Source organism: Miscanthus floridulus, chromosome 18 (assembly GCF_019320115.1).
Source record: "Miscanthus floridulus cultivar M001 chromosome 18, ASM1932011v1, whole genome shotgun sequence".
In the NCBI taxonomy this organism is placed as follows: Eukaryota; Viridiplantae; Streptophyta; class Magnoliopsida; order Poales; family Poaceae; genus Miscanthus; species Miscanthus floridulus.
This window is the reverse complement of record NC_089597.1, coordinates 119,662,678-119,679,100: the sequence shown is the minus strand read 5'-3', so window position 1 is coordinate 119,679,100 and position 16,423 is coordinate 119,662,678. Positions and strand designations below refer to the sequence as shown.

Here is a 16,423-nt window from a genome sequence, read left to right as displayed (position 1 = left end):
CAAACTATCAAGCAAGGTTAATAATAATAAGCTAGAACTTTCTCTAGATTTTTGTGGTTGATGGATCGTCGCATTTCTGAAATGGGAGCTCTACAACTACAACTCTACAAGGAAATTGGAGAGAAGCTGAAACTTCAAACTGAGCCCCAACACTTAAAAATGACGGGATTGCACTGAATTAATATGGGAACACAACACAACTAGAGATGGGACTAGAGCACCAAAGTTACATTTATATTAATAGAGTAGCCGTGCAGTAACAAAGTTATATCTATACTTAAAGTGACAGAGATTATTTTGCAGAGGTGTAGATAATGCAGGTCGAATTGAAGGCGAGGTGTGTGGAGTCCATTAATGGTACTCAGGGTGTAGGACAGAGCATGAAACACAAGATGAACGAGTGAGGACGAACACTATCACTATTAGGCCATGCCCATGCCTCTAATCTATGAGGAGCATGAATGAGTTTTTGCTAACGCTACTACCTCTGGAACATTCAACAATTTTGAAAGTGTGTTTAAGTGCATATAGGCCTTGTTTGGTTTCAACCCTAGGAACAAAATGCATGGTCGGAGCATTGCCTGTGATGTGCGAGGATCGTATTTGGTTGTTGTATAGGGATTCTCAAAGCATGTAAACTTGGGATTTTGGGACACTTCAATTACTCATAATGTATAGGGATTTTGCTGCTCGTGCCTATACCGAGATCAGCATCACTTGCTTGGCTTCGGCAATTGTTTTTGAACGCTTGGGGCATAATTGGTTGGAGCCTTGGGCTTTCTTAGGGTCTGAACCAAACAGACCGCTGGTGCAGTAAGGTGATTAGCCTAACCAAACAGACCCCTGCTTAGCACTATATTAGATGTCATTTGCTCTTTTTTCTCAAAAAAGTATCATGATGCCACATGTTCGTTCTCCTACAAAATTGTTGATTAGCTGCCGCTAGTTTTCTCCATATAATCTGATGAACAAGAATATTTAGCTAATATTATTTTCTTTCAGACACCCAAATCTCTCTTTGTAGAACAATAAATTAAGCCAATGATTTCAAATGGTTTTACAAATTTAGAAATAGTGTACCCTATTGAGATTACTTACTAACATACATAGAGTGATTGAGATATTTAATTAGATAGGTGTATCTTTTCAACTAATGCGCAATATAAATAGGCGATTAGTAGTATTCTCAGGAATATGCATCAAACCAAACACATCTTTCTCAAACTTGTCTGGTCATGCCAAAAAAACCATGGACTTTACAGGCACCTCTCGCCCAGCAATTTTTGCTAGGCAAATTCTCCAAGGCTCTAACCAAACATGCCCATAGTGCTTGCACTTTAAGCGTGATACATAGTTGCTGGTACTTTTGGGTGCTTCTTAGACTGATTTTCTTTAGTTTGACAATTTGCTATATTTATTGTGATTATTCATATTGAATATCCAAATACAAGCATCCAGGCAATTGTCACAAGAGATCCATGGATGACCATATCACATCAAACCTTGCTCTCAAAGCAAAAACACTCTTTCTAGGTGAGGGTCTCCAAACAAGGATGTAGCTGTGCTGGTTATAGCTGATATGATATGAGTACCTAGAACACTTCTTGCGAAGGACGGAATGGAAGAACGAAAATCATATATAAGGGGTGGTCGTATGGAGAGTCTGAAAGCTCATAAATGGTGAGCAAAAGGTAGTCAATTGGTCGCTCATACTTTAAAAACCGTGGCAATATAGATGAGCAATGCTCTTCCTTTCTTTTTTGTGTTTTTAGAGAGTAAAGAACTACTCCATCCGTTTCAAATTATAAGTTACTTTGACTTTTTTGGTACATCCATTTTACTATGTATCTAGATATAATAATATGTCTAGATACATAGTAAAATTGATGAACTAAAAAAGTCAAATCGACTTATAATTTGGAAGGGAGGGAGTAAATAAACAATGCAGAAAGAACATAAACTACACTGTAATGCAACCTCCCATTCTAAGCCACTATCGTTGAAGGACGAATTGATGGTGGGTCGTGTACATGCACGATGGTTTCAACTTTCAAGTGCACATAATGCAACCTTCAGGTGTTCAAAGAACGGGAACACATCATCAGTTTTCAAAAGTGCGATGAAGTGTATATAGGGCTTGTGCTTTTGGACGGAGATTAGCACCACTTACCTGGCTCCGACACTCGTTTTTGAATGCGGAAGGTGATTAGGTGGAGGTGCTTAGCAATATTAGATGTCATCCAAGCCCTTTTCCCCAAAAAAACATATCATGACGTCACATGCTTATTTTACAAAAATTTTGATTAGCCACGGTTAGTTTTCTTCATATGATCAAGAATATTTAGCTAATATTATTTTCTTGGAGACATCCATATCTCTCTTTAAAGAACAAAAAATAAATCAATGATATGATATCAAATGGGTTTACAAATTTATAAATTTAGAGATTGATGTATAAGCATAGTATACAAACAAGATCGACTTTGTTCTCCCACGGTTCAGCTACAGTAGTGCTCAGATTGGGCCTTGGCCCATTGACGACTGAGCCTCGGATCGGACGCAAATCCGACCCATCCTGCGACCCCTGAAGCCCGAGCACGGCAGCACCGTCCGATCCTAGATCCAACAGCCGAAACCCACCCTCCTGAAAACCCTAGCGCCGCAACACTATATAACCTTCCCCCCTCCCGCGCGCTCCCATTTGACCCACCTCCCGAACCCTACCCTCCCGGCGGCGGCGGCGCAGGAGCAGCAGCAGCACGCGAAGATGGTGAAGTTCCTCAAGCCCGGCAAGGCCGTGATCCTCCTCCAGGGCCGGTTCGCCGGCAGGAAGGCGGTGATCGTGCGAGTGTTCGAGGAGGGCACCCGAGACCGCCCCTACGGCCACTGCCTCGTCGCCGGCCTCGCCAAGTACCCCAAGAAGGTGATCCGCAAGGACTCCGCCAAGAAGACGGCCAAGAAGTCGCGCGTCAAGTGCTTCATCAAGCTCGTCAACTTCACCCACCTCATGCCCACACGCTACACCCTCGACGTCGACTTCAAGGACGTCGCCACCGGCGGGCCCGACGCGCTCTCCACCCGCGACAAGAAGGTCGCCGCCTGCAAGACCGCCAAGGCGCGCCTCGAGGAGAGGTTCAAGACAGGCAAGAACAGATGGTTCTTTACCAAGCTCCGCTTCTAGATGCTCGGCATCCCCAATGGTGCCTGCTTTAAATGTCGATTTCTTGTATCGGACACTCTCTAAGCTATCTCTGTTTTCATATTACTATGAAGACTTCGTATTTAGTCCAGGGGCTCTCAGAGATAATTTTACTAAGATATGCGGTTGATGTGTTAAATGTTGTCATGGATAGATCTGTTTGAAATTTTATTTGAAATCACGGCTTGCGTGTTCTTAAGTGGTTGGTCATGTAGGTGCCAGACATATCTGTTTGAAATTTTATTTGAAATCACGGCTTGCGTGTTCTTAAGTGGTTGGTCATGTAGGTGCCAGACATTTGTGATGCATATTATTACTATTACAACACAAGCATATTATTATTATTACAACACAAGTGTTTCGTCAAGTATGGTCCTTTGTTTCTACTTGAGTCGATGATATGATTAGTTATTATGTCACTTCAATATTAGGCTAATTGAGCTTTTGTCCTTGGAATCATCTGAATTGTTGAATGTTCAATTTATATCTTTAGGATTTAGTGTTTCATCAAATAGATGATAACAAATATTGTTTACAGTCTTATTTGAACTGTCATAGTTGTCTATGAAAGTAATATCATTGCTGATAGTTAAATATTACTAGACATACAGGGAAAATCTTGCTTTAGCTTGATGTAGTAACAGCTAGCTTGATTTGTCCACTCAAATATGCATTCATTTCAAGGATCTTGCTGCATGTGTATTGTTTGCCATTGTATGTCTTAATAATATCTGACCCCATCAACTGTTAAATGTTTGACAACTGTTTGTACTGTCTCCTTAATAGACAGTTAAACATTGTTAGAGTTGGGTAGTCATTCCTTATTGATAGACAGTTCCAAATATTGTTAACACTATGGAAATTTGGATACATTCGAATTTAAACACTGTTGACTACCATATTACTCCCTCTGTCCCTGAATGTCTGTCGTTTTCGCTTCCCGAGAAACAACTTTGACTAAATATATATTAAAAATATTAATATTTATGATATATAATTAGTATCATTGGATAGATATTTGAATCTAGCTTTTTAATAAATTTATTTGCAGATAGAAATGTTGCACACATTTTCTATAAATCGAGTCAAAGTTATCGGCACGCAAATCGTGGCGACAAACATTTAGGGACAGAGGGAGTAGATCATTAGGTGTGTCATGTTTGGTACCTTCGCTTATTATTGATAAGCTGTTAGTTTTAGTTTTACTCCTGAAGGTATCCTAGGAATTCAGAATATATGATGCAGCCCTCTGAACTTATTGTGAGGTCCATATTTGGGTTGGTAATGTGTTAATGTTGCCTTTTTTAAACTGAGCTATGGGTTCCTTCACCTAGAATCTCTTATAATCAGCTACAGATTTTGAATGATTTGGCACTTATATTCTAGGACGGTGGAAGTATATTCATTCTTTTGCTGCTGTTACCATTGTAGTGTTTGCTTTACAAGTGTAGCATTTTCTGGCTGTGTTAGCAAACTATGCATTGCAGCTAATAGCAATAACCTAATTTTAACGTGTAACTCTAGCACCTCAAAATTTGCTTTGAATGGAATGTGACATTGAAGAATGTTTAAATCCCAATTTTGAACTGATTCTGGGTTGTATTTACCTACAGACGAGGTGCTGCTGTTTCAGTCTTTTGCGCAGCAGATCATTGATTCCATGAAATTTGCGTTTTCTTTTTTCTCTTGGGAATTGTTCTACAGAGAGTTTTATTATTGTTGACTAGCTTGTTGGATGCTTCAGTCTTGGTTCCTATTCTTATTTCTTATTATTCTTGTTCCCTTGGCTTATTAGTGATGAGCTGTACGTTTTAGTTTTTTGTTTGTTTGTTGATCATGCTTGTAGCGTCTGGTTATCCTTTATTTACTACTGGTATCCTAGGAATTCTAGAATATATAACGTGGAGTAGAGCAAATGATGCTTGTAACCCTCTGAAATTATTATGAGTTCCATGTTTGGGTTGTGATGTGTTAATGCTACCTTTTTAAATTGAGTTATATGTGTTACTTCACCAAGAATCTCTTATAATTTGGTACGCATTTTGAATGTTGGATGGATGAAGTACGTTGATTCTTTTGCTGCTTTTACTATTGCAGTGTTTTATCTGCCTGTGTTAGCAAATTTAGCATTGCAGTTAATAGCAGTAACTAAATTTGAACGTGTACACTTGCACATCAAAATTTGCTCTGAATGGAAACTGTATTTACCTACAGCTGATGTTCTACAGTTTCAGTCATTGCCCAGCAGATTATTGATTCCGTGAAAATAGCCTTTTCTTTTTTGCTCTTCGGAAATGTGAACAGATAGTTTTATCTTTTTCGGCTGTTAAAATCTTAGCAGCAGGATAAACTACTCCTTTGTTGCTATGCTACAAATGTATGCTGTTCCTCAGTGATGCAGACATAATGGTCTGCAATCAATTACGCACTTACGTCAGTGATATGGCCCCGTTCGGCTTACCTTAAAAGTTGGCTTGTTCAGCTTCTTTTTTCAGTCGGAACCGTGTTTTTTTTTCTCATAATAATTTAACTTTGGCTTGTTTTTTCAGCTAATTTCAGCCAAACGAACGGGGCTTATATATAACAAAGGAAAGTGTATAATGGGAAGATTGACATCCGTTTCAAAGGAAAAAAACGTAGGAATCTAAAAGGCTGAGGGTCTAGCGCATCTCTCTTGGTTCGAACGCATGTGCCTGTCGCGCCCGCGTAACAGGGGGACGTTATCCCACCGTAATAGGATCGCGCCCCCCGCGCCCGCCTCACCCTACCTGCAAATACGCGCTGAGAGACGAGACGTCTATCGACCTCAGGCACCCTCACGGTAGCCCATGGGTAGCACAGCGCCCCAGCAACAGTAGCATGTGGCTACAATAGGCCGCTGTCAACAAGCGATCGGGGCCATTGCTGCATGTACTTCCCTATGTACTTTTAAAACATACAATTGAAACACTTGCAACATGTGACTGAAAAACAGGCGAAACACATACGCTTGAAACATGCGTGTATAGCCATAACAACATATGCAACATCGAGATCTAGTTTTGCAATAGTCAAATAAAACACTTGCAACATACGTATGAAACACTTTGAAACATGCATGCTATCCAACATCTAGATATATTTCTGCAACATATGCAACATCCTAGATCGATTTATGCAACATTCATATGAAACACTTGAAACATAAGTCTGAAACGCCTGAAACACTTAAACACGACGTAGCCGGCGGGCATGGCGTACCTGGTGGGGAACTGCGATGGGGGATGAGGCGCAGCCCTAGCCGGGGCAAAGCGTGACATAGGGCTGCGAGTTGATTTTGTTGAGCTCCACCTGCTCCCACGCCGTCGCCCGCCTGTCCGTTCGACGTGCCGACTTGTTGCTCTGTCGCTTCGACGCCCTCTTCGCCGCACTCGTCAAGCAAGGCTCCTTCGGCGTCGACGACCCGTACGGGCTACGCTACGCCGCCCAAGAAGATGGACCGGATGGCGCGCAAGATGCAGTGCCTGGTGTCCGCCACGACACACATGTGCCACAAGATCGATGCGCTCGCTGAGCTGGAGTAGCCTGCGCCGGCACCAACGCCAGCGGCGTCGCGTCAGGGAGCAACCGGGCCGAGTGCGTGCGTCGCGTGGCTAGGCAGAGGCAGGAAGTGGAGCTCCTCCGCGTGTCGTCATGTGGATGAGACGGAGCCACATCGCTAATAAAAAAGAACGGTGAAAACGAACTGAAGGTGGGAGCAGGCCTGTGTGCCGATCAGCAGGCCCAACTAGAGCATCCGGGGGACGGACACGGGACGGACGCCCGCGGAGGAGTATTAGCTATATAAAAACGGAGGAAAGGTAATCGTGTTGTGCGTTTGGAACGGAGGTAACCATCCCACCTTTTAAACTCATAGAACATTTTACTCCAATGTATAATCCTTGTTTTATTTTCCTTGGCCCGTTTAGAATGTGGGAAAAATTTCCTATTCCTATGTTTTTCCTGTAAAATTGAACTGATTTATGTGAAATTTGTGCCTTGTGAAATTCCTGTGTTCCAAAAGACTCTGAGAGGCAATAATGGAAGAACCTGTTCTATCATTATCATTCTATCAATGTCTCCAAGCCTTGGCCGGGCGCTGGCTTGACCTCACTATGCCTCTGGCGTTGTGGTGCTCTTGCTACACCTGCTCCGTCTGTACGCTTTTGCTATTATTATTAGCTTCAGTCCTCGACGATGGTCCAACTTATTGGGCCCATATGTCAGTGACTTAGTTGGTGAGATGTGCAATCTGCTGATACCACGAGGTTGAGCAAAACATATGGATATGAGAAAACACAGGAGGAAAGTAATAATAAGATTGGAAAAGCATAGGAAAGAAATATAAATATGTTTGCATCTCATGAATCTGTAGCATAAGAACATTGAGAAAATAGCAAGAGCAATAGTAATATACCCTGTGGCATATTAACCGTCTATCATCATTATTATTACATCCCTGAGAACAATCACTTCAGCCATGTTCGGCTGCTGATTGAAGTGCTGTTTGGCACCATGGTACAGTATCTTGCTCTCCTCACAAACACAGCAGCAGCCGTGGCAGCGCTATCTTGATCAGCAGAGACGTGTGAGATAGCACCTTCTAGTTTCCTGCCACCTCCTATTCTCATCCGCTATACATTAGGACTCGATAAATCACATGGTATAATAATGGAACAAAAGAGGAATCATTGTCAATAGTACCAAGGGTACTTCTAGTGAAGGGAATGGACATATAAGAAGTGTGGCAGATATACATATATAAGGCATTGAGGGCCTGGGAGGGCTGATAGTAAATATATGAGGTCCCAAAAGTCTGGCTGAAGTTTTGATGTTTTGAAATTCAAATTTGTCAAACGATCTCGGATGGCAAAACATCCAAAATCAAAGTTGTAGATCTCGATTAGAACAACAAATTTGTAGTTTATGACTTTTTCATCTGAAGCCATTTAGGGTCATAAATATTCATTTTAAATCTTGAAAAGTAAATACCAGAGGAATAGATATGCTATATAGATACACGTGACATGGGGGGAGGGGGGGAGACTTCCCAGGATTGAAACAAAATTTTGGTCATTGAACCTGTAGAAATATGAGAGTATAAAGACCATTGCTTCGCGACCGTGAGACAACACTCTCTAACTCTTGGGAAACTAACTCTAAAGGAGAAACGAAGGTTTTACTTGAAATAACAATTTATCAGAACCTCGTGTGCAGACCAAGAAAATTGCCCAGTATATCATATATTCCCTTTTCCTCTCTATAATTAGGAAAAGTAGTTTGTATGATGTACATCGATCAGAGTTCCTTCATTTGAGTAGCCTATGGACATTAGTTTGCAGTTGAGGCCATACATTGGTACTGTACTTTTGGTGCCACAATAAATGTGAAAAATATCCTGGAGTTATAATGCTTGTGCTTTTATCATGACTACTTTATCACCCACATTAGTATTTATTGGGTGTGGAAATTCAGCATGCACACAAACATAAACTAGCTTTGAACGACCCACACACTGGCACATTATCACGACACACGTGGTTCTATTTATAGTTTGGCTGTGCCATTGCCTTTCTTAATAATAAACCTTTGACACCCTTTGAAAGAAATGCTTGAATATTGTTTATGTTTTCTTTTGGTATAACCTCTAGTAGATATTGTTGGAGTTGGGTAACCATTCCATGCTTATTGTTAGCAATGCACTGTTCTGAAATATCCCCGGTCTTTCAATTAGCGCTATGGAAAATTTGACCCCATCAATTGGAATACTTTTATTGGTATATGTACAAAAAAAAAAAAATCATTGCTTGAGCAGTAGTGTGGATGACTAGCATATGTTAGATGCTCATCCCTTGGCTTATCAGCACATTGTTGAGCTGAGTAGGTTAAGTTTTTAGTCTGTACCTGTTTGTCCTGCATGTGGTACCTAGTGTTATTTGATTTACATTGGTTCATGATAGTGTTTTTTTTTTGGTCAGCTATGGCAACCTGACTGCTCTAACTTCGTTTAACCATGTAACTCGGGCACCACAAAATTAATTTAATGGAATTTGCGTAATTGACGGTTAAGGCCTTAAGGGCTGTTTTGTTTTAGACATCCAAAAATGTTTAGTTCCCAATTGGGTTTGTAATTACCAACAACTAAGATTCTAGCTAGAAGTTTGAGTACTTGCCCAAAACAGTTTCTTGGATCCCCAAAATTACCCATTCCATTTACTTTTTAGGTGTGATCCTTTTTGTAGTTCTTCAGACGAGACTGTTTTATTGATCTTCCCTTGTATATATGGACCACCTTTGTTTTGCAGATGCTTTATCTTGTTTCCATCCAAGTGTCATACATCTTGTTTTGATCCTTGCTGTTCAAATGTTCATACAGAAGAACGTCTATGATGTATTCACCCTCATACTGAAGAAGCTTGCTGCCAGGTCTGGCCTGTTTGAAAAGCACTAATTCCCTAGTATTTGATCAAACACTGGATTGAAATTCAAGTCTTCCGTGTCACTTATGCGGTGATGCGATGAACATGTGTGATGTGTGCTCGAAGTCTCGAACTCGATGGTGGGCCTCAGACCTGCACACAGCTAGACGCATTGCATGTCCCATTGTCCTAGTGCCACCCATGCCGAGCTAATCAATTATGCCAGTGAAATAGTAAAAGGAAAGAAAATAAAAAAAAAGACTAAAAGAGTGATCTTGATATCTACCATCCTAGTCAGGACAACATCCACGAGGCTTAGCTTTTCTCGCAGTGAACGACCAACTTTGAACTCTACATGGTTCTAGCGATCAAGATCGAGCGAGCTAGTAGGCGTGAGCACGCGTGTATAGTTGTAGAAATGGAAGGAGGGCTGGGCCGGCTTATAAATAGTAATATTTTTTTTTAGGAAGCTGGAGGGGCTTGCGGCCCTACAGATAATTTTTATTTCAAATTTAAACAGTTAGAATTTACAGAGCCAAGACCCAAAAGTCATTAGGGTACAAAGAAAGAAACAAAAAATAACAATTTTATAAATAGTAATATATAGAATTTCCATGTTCTTTGATGTTCGAGCTTTGCTTCCCTAGAGTTTTCTTCAGATGCTTGGCTTGAGCTACAGTTGTATTAGAAAAAAGGAAGGTTTAAATTTGTTCTAGTTAAATTTTAGTGTACATTTGTACGTGTGCCATGTTGCTGAGAAATATAAAATCATTTGCACTAGGAAAAAATGATTTGTATGGCATTTGGTACTGCAGTTTAATAATACAAACATTACACACCGGTGGCACTGACTGGTCAGTATTGTCCTTGGTCTCTTTACTTCAATAATATACACCTCTAATATAATGGCACTTAACCTTTTGTGGATGAACTTTAGGATTCATAGAACTGCTAAGTGCATAATCGTATTATTTAGAGGCTGTTTGGTTGGCCACCACCGTCTTCGACGCCGCAACTTCGACGACCACGTAAAAGGGAATCACTGTTTGGTTGCCACCTGTAGTTTGACTATAAAGAGATCAGTTTACATCTGCCTGTTTTTTCGTCACAAACGTGGCACCGATTTTTAGTGCCACAACTGCGGTGTCGCCACACTTGCGGCTTGGCAAGATGTGGCCTGCAACCAAAGAGACTCTTACTCACACAAGTAGATGGAGCACGAGCTGAATCACTTGGTATCATGCCAGGCAGAGTACATCCCAGAGAACTATTTCATCATACACGTCTCCTTTGAAGCTTTGGGAATGCACATTCCAGTTTCTTGCCACCTCTCATTCTCAGCCACTGTTATCAATCACATAATGGAAGAAAAGAGGGAATCCGATCCCCCCCTCAACATCTCTCCAAACTATTGTTTTTGCCTTCTAGGCTTCTAATAACATGTACATATATAGAGCACTCTAGGGAAGGGACGTGAAGGGAACATGGCTGATGAATAAGGGATGGAGGGGGGGGGGGGGGGGGGGGGTGGGGGGTGTTGTAATTGGGGCTGAGATGGCTGATAAATAAATAGATATAAGGAGCTGAGAGTGGTCAGTGGTCACTCGGTGAGCTAGCTCACTCTTGGGAGCCTTTAAAATGCGGAAGGAAGGACTTATTTTGAAAGAAGAATTATTTAACATAAATTTATTGTGTTTTGATCAAGAAAATTGCCCTGCACACATAGCCTTTTTTAATATAAAAAGTACTTTATATAATGTACACTGCTCATAGTTCCTTCATTTTATTAGTAACCTATATACTTTACTTTGTAGTTTATGTCACACATTTTGATATTCTGTTTGTGATGCCACAGGAAATGTCAAATTTCCAGAAGTTTTAATGTTTGTGGTTTTCTGTTTATTGGAAAGGCTAAGTTTAGATAGAGACTTTGGGTAGCTTTATTTGCATATTCAAGACTTGCTTGAGATGCTTGCCCTTGGGATTCAGCTGCATCAGGAAACAAGAGGGCATAAATTTCTACTAGTTCAGTTTTGTGTGGGAAAAAGGATTAGTACATTGTTCATGTTGAGGACAAACACTCACTGAGATCCCACAATAATACAACAAGGAGGATTTTTAGTCCTCTTTGGCGTGGCTCGGCTTTGGTTCTGGCTCCTCCAGACACAGTTTGTTGGGCTACTATAGAATAGAACTGCTAAAACCATTTGTAGCAAAATAACCTACGCAGGGTAGGATCTAGTGAAACCAGGGTTTTGAGGCTTCATTCACTTCTGCTATAGTGTGCTATAGTAGCTTTGCAGTATGGAGGAGGTTGAAGCCTGCCAAAGATGCCATTGGTATCTATTCGCTATGGGGTTTATAACAACACATTTGGTATGTGCAGAAACTAGTTTTGATTGGCACAAGCACAGGTGGTTAGTCACACACATGGACGATTGATACTATTTATTTTTACTTCAGATAGTCTGTAAATAAGCAAATATAGAACTATAAGTTTTGTGATCATATTTGCGCAATGCGCTACTAGATCTTTAACATATGGAGCACATGTCTGGTTATTTACTTATAGACCGCGTTCATGCATAGGAAGTCTTTCTTTTTTTGAAACAAACAAGCAGAACAGCTGCTTATTGCATTGGAGAGGAGGAGGCAGCCATAAGATATTTCTGAGCACTCACACAACACTTTATGTTGCAGATCGACACAAGAAACTCGCACTGCACCTCATGGTACCTCCCATTTGTAAGCATCACTAGACCAACTATGGTTGGAGACATTCTGAAAAAAAAAAACTATGGTTGGAGACATCACTTATCGTTGCAAGAACAAATTGGACCTACAACCACTTAGGTACTACTACCTAGCATCTGTAGTGATAGAGGAGATGTTGAAATGAAACGAGGGGTGCGAATAGGGGAGGACATGATGCGGATTTGGCACCTGTAACAGCACCTAGTGAAGCCAAACGAAAAAGTTTTGCTAGCTCTCAATTTATTTTGGGGTTCTGCTAAATAACATGGCTCTTATTCTGGGACATCATAAACTCCCATAAGCCTATTTGTGGCTACCACACTGAAAATTTTGAAGCTAACATTCAAACAAATTGGTCTGCATTGTTGAATTTTTATAGTCTCTTTTAGTTTTGGGAGAAGAGTGGTCTCCCCAAATTGAGGCTAAAAAGAGGAAGGTGCTCTTCATAAAAATCTACAAAGAGTGCCATAAGGTCCGGTTTTATGATGTCCCAGAATACTTGATAGAATTTTGCTGCAAGACCGTCCGGACCAAGAGACTTATTATGCTCCATCTAGAATACAACATCCTTTATTTCTTTTTGCGTGAACAGAGCTAGTAAAATATTATTTTTCTCCCCTATCACTTGAGGCATATCTTCAATATGATTTTCCACTAAGGAAAATCATTTTCCTCCGGTGGATGAAACAATCCCTTGTAATAGTTTGTGATGTAAGCTTTCAATTCAGCATCACCCTCTATTACGCCATCTTCTTGTTTCAATTTGAAGATACATTGTTTTCTATGTGTTCTATTAGCAACCAAGTGGAAATATTTGGTGTTATCATCACCTTCCAAGAGGTCTTTAGTTTTCACTCACTCCCGGCAAGGATCCAAGCCTCGAGGTTGGAGCTCAGGGACGGGACCAGTGGTTCCCTCCGGTGTCAATTCTTCTCCTGGCCGCATGTTTTGTCAAAGTGAAAGATCTACATACATGTGGACTGTACCATCATGTATATCAGCTTTGTACTGTATATCCCAATACCTGCCATGCCCAACTATCTGTAACCGCAATGAGCTAAAGTATCTCCAATCTTTTTTTGGTCGATGGATCATTGTGGTTTGAATCTAGACCTACAAGCAGTTTGCTAGTGATCATATATAGGTACAAGATGGCAGTGGGGGGCAACCTCAACTTCAATGCCACAAATGTTTCATGAGCATTGACATCCCGCAAAGGCTACTAAAATTAATGGCATGGAATTGAATGGTGGAAGAAAAGCAGAGAGGGAATGTTATTGTACCCACCAACTCTTCAAAGGCAGATAATGCGGCAACTTAGGCCTGGTTTAGTTTGCAAAATTTTTGACGAAATGGTACTGTAGCACTTTCGTTGTTATTTGACAATTAGTGTCCAATCATAGTCTAATTAGGCTTAAAAGATTCGTCTCGTGAATTTCGTCTAAACTGTGTAATTAGTTTTATTTTTTATTTATATTTAATGCTTCATGCATGCGTCTAAAGATTCGATGTGACGGAGAATCTTGAAATTTTTTGCAAAATGAAGTGGAACTAAACGGTACCTTAACGTGAAAGCTAGGTTTTTGGAGTCTGTTGTTCATAATATGCAGATCAAACGAGGGTAAAACACTACAGTGAAGATCATGAGGGTAAAAAACTACAGTGCAGATCAAACGAGATAAAAGACTTTTAGTACTCGGTCAGAATAGGTTTTTCTTTTAACTTTGTCGAAAAAAAGGAATATGTTCTTGTTTGCAATTGAGGTTCACATGGCCTTGGCTCTTACTATATATTCACAGCTTGATCAGATGTAATGGTGAATGGAAATTGTAACTAAAATACTAAGTTGGTGTACATCTTACCACATATACTCTATGATGAAACACACACCTCTTCTTTGCCGAAGATCTGTTGGGGAACATTTATCACAAGGAAAATAAAAAAATGCACGAATGCCCAAAAGAGAGACAATGTCTTCTTTCCAAATAATTAAACAAACCAACAGAGCAAATTAGTTAAACAACATCGTGGGGACACTCACTACTGGAAAAAGGCCCTTTGCCGAGTGTAAAAAATCGGACACTCGGCAAAGAATTGTACTCAGCAAAGAGTTCTTTGCCGAGTGCCGGGCACTCGGCAAAGGACTTATTTGCCGAGTGCCAGGCTCTCGGCAAAAGCGCGGCACTCGGCATAGGCTGCCCCGCGTAACGGTGTTCGACCACGTCCTTCTTTGCCGAGTGCCTACTGTTAGGCACTCGGCAAAGATTTTTTTTTGAAAAATACTTTGCCGAGTGCCCCTAACACGGCGCTTGGCAAAGATTCAATATTTTTTTTGAAATGTCTTTGCCGAGTGCCCCTGTGAAGGCACTCGGCAAAGAGGAAATTTCTAAAAAAAATTTCAAAAATCCTCTTTGCCGAGTGCCTTATTCTTAGGCACTCGGCAAAGACCCCCTTTGCCGAGTGCCATGTCCCGGCGCTCGGCAAAGTTTTTTTTTTGCCTCCAAATATTTTGTGTAGCCCTTTTAAAGTACCAGGAACTCCTCGTTAGAATTTGGAGATTTTTTTTTAGCTTTTTGATATATTTAGTTACTTTATTTAGTTTACTTGATTTTTTTTCAAAAAATATAAATTTAAACTGCACGTGGTACGAATAATGGAATTTAATGATTCAAAAAATGATAGTCATGTTACTGAGTGTAGTGTGAGGCCGTATCCAGGAACGAACCTGAAATTTTGGACATCTTGTTCATGAAACATGACTGCGAACTTACGTGCGAAGTGTTTTTAAATTCTATAAAAAGCAACGAAGTCTAAAAATCATGAAACTTGTAGAGATGTCGTGATATTGTATGTGGAGGCTATGATAAAAATTTCTGAAGATTTCGTGCACGTTGTCACGTACGATGCTTACAAACCAGGACATCTCTACATGTGACACTCGTGCCGCCCGTGCTCCCGCGCTGCCCGCGCCGCCCACGCCACCGCGACGCCAGGCCGCCCATGCGCCCGCGCCGCCATCGCCCGATCGCCTGCACTACCCGTGCGCCGCCCGGGCGCCCGACTGCCCGCGCTACCCACGCCGCCCGCTTGCCCGCGCCACCATGATGCCAGGCCGCCCGCGTGCCCGCGCTGCCCGCGCCGCCCTGCCGCCCACGCGCCCGCCAGCCACCGGGCCACCTCTGCCGCCGCGCGCCGCCGCCCTTCCCCGCGCCATGAATCGCCCGCCGCAGCCCCTCCCCGCGCCGCACGCCGACGCCTGCCCCCGGCCCCGCCAGCCCCCACCCCCGCGCCCGCGTGTGGCCAAGCGTGGCCAGCTCGCCCACGCCGGCCTGCCAACGTCGGTGGGTGGAGGAGGGGAGGAGGAGGAGGAGGAGGGGTAGGAGGAGAGGAGGAGGAGGGGGAGAAGGAGGAGGAGTAGGAGCCAGCCCTGCCCCCGGCCGCGCACCATGGACCGCCCGCCCCGACGCCGCCCGTGCCCGACCCCGTTCCCAACTTTGGTGACCCCGACCCTGACCCCGACACTGCCTGCCCCTACCCCCGGCGCCCATCAGGTATGCCCGCTCTCTTGTTGTTGTCGTGGTAGTGATAGTTGTAGTAGTATTAGTTGTAGTAGTAGTAGTGCTAGTGGTATTAGTAGTATTAGAAGTAGTGGTAGTAGTAGTAGAACTAGTGGTAGTAGTAGTAGCAATAGTTGAAGTAGTAGTAGAAGTAGTGGTACTACTTGGATATATTCTTCTGCATGGATTGATATCCAAACTACATGGCTTCTCTTGAGACATATGTGCTTGTCGGCCATCGTGTCGTTGTTTTTTGTAGGTTTTGGAAACCTCACCATGGAGGGGAGGTTATGCCGAATTTTTTTAAATGATAGTTTTTTGTTCCATTTTTGTAGAGAAGAGCCCGTTGGAGCCGAGTCGGAGTTCCCGTCGTCATGCCGGTCTGCCTGCACCGCGTCGCCTCACCACTACACCGACCCGCCATGGCCCCGCTAGCCTGACTCCGCCGCCACCCTAGGTATAACCCCTCTTTCCGT

The 16,423-nt window shown here is 42.2% G+C and overlaps 2 protein-coding genes across 2 annotated transcripts; both read left to right on the top strand.

Annotated features, from left to right (window-relative positions):
• The first annotated feature begins 2,696 nt into the window (after window positions 1–2,696).
• LOC136521795 (large ribosomal subunit protein eL27x-like) lies at window positions 2,697–3,338 on the top strand. Its single transcript, XM_066515562.1, has one exon. It carries the CDS (start codon window positions 2,768–2,770, stop codon window positions 3,179–3,181), a length of 414 nt encoding a protein of 137 aa, XP_066371659.1. The 5' UTR covers window positions 2,697–2,767; the 3' UTR covers window positions 3,182–3,338.
• An 11,955-nt stretch (window positions 3,339–15,293) lies between these two features.
• LOC136524487 (predicted GPI-anchored protein 58) lies at window positions 15,294–15,770 on the top strand. Its single transcript, XM_066517842.1, has one exon. It carries the CDS (start codon window positions 15,294–15,296, stop codon window positions 15,768–15,770), a length of 477 nt encoding a protein of 158 aa, XP_066373939.1.
• Window positions 15,771–16,423: the final 653 nt, after the last annotated feature.